We start from the raw sequence: 4,811 nt of genomic DNA, 5'->3' as shown, positions 1-4,811 counted from the left end.
TTTGTATGAGCGTTGAGAAAAAAAACCGAGCCTCCGTCGAGAAGAAAAAAGAGTGAAGCGTGATGGATATCAATCCCAATTAGTTTGGCGCGCGCCACTGAATCAAGCTCCATCCAACCGTCAGGAGAGTAAAGCATGGATCGATAATCATCATCTTGTTACGTAAACTTACGCTGCAACGAAATGAGGTCGAAGAAAAGTGAATGGGTAAGAAATTAGGATGCAACGTGATTTTGTTTAAGTTTTAATTTATTTCTTCGGTAGATTTGTGGAATTGCACTGCTGTTGCAACTGATAGACTAGAGATACGTTAAGGTTCGTGCCTTCCACTTAGAGTAGAGCTTATCTATTCGTCGTTATTTGCATGGTGCAATGGCATGTGGTGATGCTGTTCGTGATGCCTTGACTCCGCAGATTCCGCGGTCTTTTCATCTGAATTCGAACTCTTTTCCTCTTCTTTGCTTGTCTCTACATAGTCTTGTTGGACATGTTCCTGATGTTCTTCCTGTTGATGTTGCTCAGGTTCTTGTTCGTTGTGATCACTTTCTTCTCGGTGTTGGCGATCTTCGGCTACGTGAATAGGCTGCTCGTTGTAGTCCTCGTCCTGTTGCTCTACTTGTTGGTGTTCTTCGTTGTGTTGAGCTTCATGCTTTTCGATGTAGACAGGTTTCTCGATGTAAACAGGATAAGGTTGAGGAACTTCGACTTTCTGCACTACTGGGACTGGAACCTTCTTCTCAACTTCTACGTGAATAGGCCGATCGACATGCTTGATAACTTCCTTCTCGATGTAGACCGGATATGGCTTTGGAACGTGAACTGGGTATGGTTTTGGTACTGGAACTTCTACTTTTTGAACTACCGGAACCTTGACTTCGTACGGCACCGGAACTTTCTTTTCGACTACTACAGGAACCTTCTTCTCTACGTAAACTGGAACCTTCTTTTCCACATGGACTGGATATGGAACTGGGCGATCGACGTGAACTTTCTTCTCAATATAAACGGGCACTTTCTTTTCTACTTCAACTGGATATGGAACTTTTACTGGATAAGGTACTGGACGGTCAACGTGAACTGGAATATGCTTCTCAACAATGTACGGAACCTTCTTTTCGACAGTAACAGGGTACGGAACCGGACGATCAATATGAACTGGAACCTTCTTCTCTATGAACACATGCTTTTCCACTTCAACGGGATAAGGCACTGGAATGTTCTTCGTAATAATCGTATGATGATCCTCTTTCACTTCATACTGATGCGGTTCACTGAAATCGAATCCAAACGAAGGTTTGAAGCCTCCTTGCAATTCAGGTGTACTTCCATATCCAAAATCATAAAGACCACGTTTTCCTTGCACTTTCACTCCCGTTTCCGCTTTGGACTCATTTTCTGTATCCACTTCCTTGACTGGTTTCTCGACGGCCGCTCCAAACGCTATGGCCAAAACCATCGATAGCACTAAGAATAACTAGAGAAACAGAAGAAAATCACAACCCTATTAATACCCTTTGTCCAAACATCGATCACAACACCACAAACCTTCATTGCTGTACCCCTTCGAGCCAACGGCCACTGTGCTAAAGCCAAACCCGATGAACGATCGCAAGCGAATGCTCTCTGGCGAGGATCAATACAATCAATTTATATGACGGTACAAGTTTTCCGCCGAAAATTTCCATCAAACTCGATCCGACAGCATCCTGTGCACGCCAGTCACGATGCGGTGGGGTAAGATCTTCTATAAGAAAAAAATAATGCTACGCTTTCCGACTACGAGGTGGTCGAAATCGAAAGCGATCATGAAAATCAAAACAAACAAAAAAAAACTCTGACCAATGAGAGTTCATAAAGATCATACTTTTCGTTTGGGTGGCCTCAACCAGTAGTGGTTACCTCCACTTCCAACAACTATATGGCAGTAAAAGCACCACTGGTGCTGGAGAGGAGGTGCACATAAACGCATGCTAGTTAGATGAGAGTATGCAGATGCGCAAGGTCATACAGTCGCCAGGGTGCAGACACTGGTAGTGGACCGCGAAAGAAAACTGTTTCGGTATGGGCATTTGCTAGGGTAATGTTCTGAATTCCAATACGTTAAAATCAATAAAACAGGCTAGCATGGAAAATATTTGTGAAAATTCTGATTGTATTCGCAGAATACCAATGAAATGTGTTACGGACGAAACAACTCAAAAATGGGCTTCAATGAGAAATCATTACTTTTTTAAAATTTATTATTAGTATCATTCCAAACATTACATTCATATCTTATATTTAGGTGTTCTGTGTAATTAGCCTACACTATTATCCCAATTTGGTAAAACAAATTTAAGATTTTATTAACATTTTGTTAACAACATATTATATTTCATTTGCCGTAACAGTTCAGATTTTTTACAGGTGAGCTGATTTCACCTGCTTATAAGACAAAAAAAAAGTTTTTAATTTACTTAACCTAAATATATTACGCATTAATCGTAGCAATTGAACGAGTTTTGCCTGAAATTATTAATTATTTTATTTGACATTTGTTCCAATGTTTCAACATTGGATATTCTATGTAACTCATTGATACTATACCAGGGAGGAAGCTCCAGAATCATTTTCAAAATTTTATTTTGAATTCTCTGCAGAGCTTTCTTCCTGGTATTACAACAGCTAGTCCATATTGGTACGGCATACAACACGGCTGGCCTGAAAATTTGTTTGAATATCAAAAGTTTGTTCTTAAGACAAAGCTTTTTTTTTTTTTTTTATTTTTTTTTTTTTTTTTTTTTTTTTTTTTTTTTTTTTTTTTTTTTTTTTTTTAATTTCTTTATTAGTATCATTCCAAACATTACATTCATTATTTCTTATATCTAGGTGTTCTGTGTTATTAGACAACACTATCATCCTAATTTGGTAAAACAAATCTAAGATTTTATTAACATTTTGTTAACAACATATTACATTTCATTTGCCGTAGCAGTTCAGATTTTTTACAGGTGAGTTGATTTCACCTGCTCATAAGAGAAAAAAAAAAAGTTTTTAATATACTTAACCTAACTTAACCTAAACATATAACGCATTAATCGTGGCAATAGAAGATTGTAACGATTTTTGCCTGAAATTATTGATTATTTTATTTGACATTTGTTCCAATGTTTCAACATTGGATATCCTATGTAACTCATTGGTACTATACCAGGGAGGAAGCCTCAGAATCATTTTCAAAATTTTATTTTGAATTCTCTGCAGAGCCTTCTTCCTGGTATAACAACAGCTAGTCCATATTGGTACAGCATACAACATGGCTGGCCTGAAAATTTGTTTGAATATCAAAAGCTTGTTCTTAAGACAAAGTTTTGATTTTCTATTAATAAGGGGATAGAGACATTTTACATATTTGTTACATTTGGCTTGAATGCCCTCAATGTGATTTTTGAAAGTTAAATTCTTATCTAGCATGAGTCCTAGATACTTAACTTCATCTGACCAATTTATTGGAACCCCTCTCAACGTGACAACATGTCTACTTGAAGGTTTCAAATAAAGAGCTTTTGGTTTATGTGGGAATATTATTAGTTGAGTTTTGGAAGCATTAGGAGAAATCTTCCATTTTTGCAAGTATGAAGAAAAAATATCCAAACTTTTTTGCAATCTACTACAGATGACACGCAGGCTTCGTCCTTTGGCGGAGAGGCCTGTGTCATCCGCAAACAAAGATTTTTGACATCCCTGAGGTAACTCAGGTAAGTCAGATGTGAAAATATTGTATAATATTGGTCCCAAAATGCTGCCTTGGGGAACACCAGCTCTTACAGGAAGTCTTTCAGATCTGGAGTTCTGATAATTAACCTGAAGTGTACGATTTGACAGATAACTTTGAATTATTCTAACAATGTATGTTGGAAAATTAAAATCTTTCAATTTTACAATCAAACCTTCATGCCAAACACTGTCGAATGCTTTTTCTATGTCTAGAAGAGCAAGACCAGTAGAGTAGCCTTCAGATTTGTTGGAACGGATCAAATTTGTTACACGTAAAAGTTGATGAGTGGTCGAATGTCCATGGCGGAATCCGAACTGTTCATTGGCAAAAATTGAATTCTCGTTGATGTGGGCCATCATTCTGTTCAAAATAACCTTTTCAAAAAGTTTACTGATGGAGGAAAGCAAACTGATTGGACGATAGCTAGAAGCTTCTGCAGGATTTTTGTCTGGTTTTAAAATTGGAACAACCTTAGCATTTTTCCATTTGTCAGGAAAATATGCTAATTGAAAACATTTGTTAAATATATCAACTAAAAATGATAAGCTACTTTCTGGAAGTTTCTTGATGAGGATGTAGAAAATTCCATCATCGCCAGGAGCTTTCATATTTTTGAATTTTTTAATAATAGTTCTCACTTCTTCCAAATCAGTCTCCCAGGCATTTTCGAAAACGTTCTCTTGATTGAGAATATTTTCGAACTCCTGAGTAACTTCATTTTCAATTGGACTAGTAAGTCCTAAATTAAAATTGTGCGCACTTTCAAACTGCATAGCAAGTTTTTGAGCTTTTTCGCAATTAGTTAGTAATAATTTGTTTTCCTCTTTCAATGCCGGTATAGGCTTCTGAGGTTTTTTCAAGATTTTAGATAATTTCCAGAAGGGCTTAGAGCCGGGGTCCAATTGAGAAATTTTATTTTCAAAATTTTTGTTTCTTAAATCTGCAAAACGTTTCTTGATTTCTTTCTGCAAATCCTGCCATATAATTTTCAAAGCAGGATCACGAGTGCGTTGAAATTGCCTTCTCCTCACGTTTTTAAGACGGATCAAGAGTT

General features: G+C 37.1%; 1 protein-coding gene across 1 annotated transcript; it reads right to left on the bottom strand.

The window, feature by feature from the left end:
* Positions 1–231: 231 nt before the first annotated feature.
* Positions 232–1,692, bottom strand: LOC5571421 (mantle protein). Its single transcript, XM_021845068.1, has 2 exons — positions 1,546–1,692; positions 232–1,474 (listed from the first exon to the last, which is right to left on the bottom strand). The coding sequence occupies exons 1-2, from the start codon at positions 1,549–1,551 to the stop codon at positions 347–349; spliced, it is 1,134 nt and encodes a 377-aa protein (XP_021700760.1). The 5' UTR covers positions 1,552–1,692; the 3' UTR covers positions 232–346.
* Positions 1,693–4,811: the final 3,119 nt, after the last annotated feature.

This window comes from Aedes aegypti, chromosome 2 (assembly GCF_002204515.2).
Source record: "Aedes aegypti strain LVP_AGWG chromosome 2, AaegL5.0 Primary Assembly, whole genome shotgun sequence".
NCBI lineage: Eukaryota > Metazoa > Arthropoda > Insecta > Diptera > Culicidae > Aedes > Aedes aegypti.
This window is presented reverse-complemented; position numbering and strand designations above follow the sequence as displayed.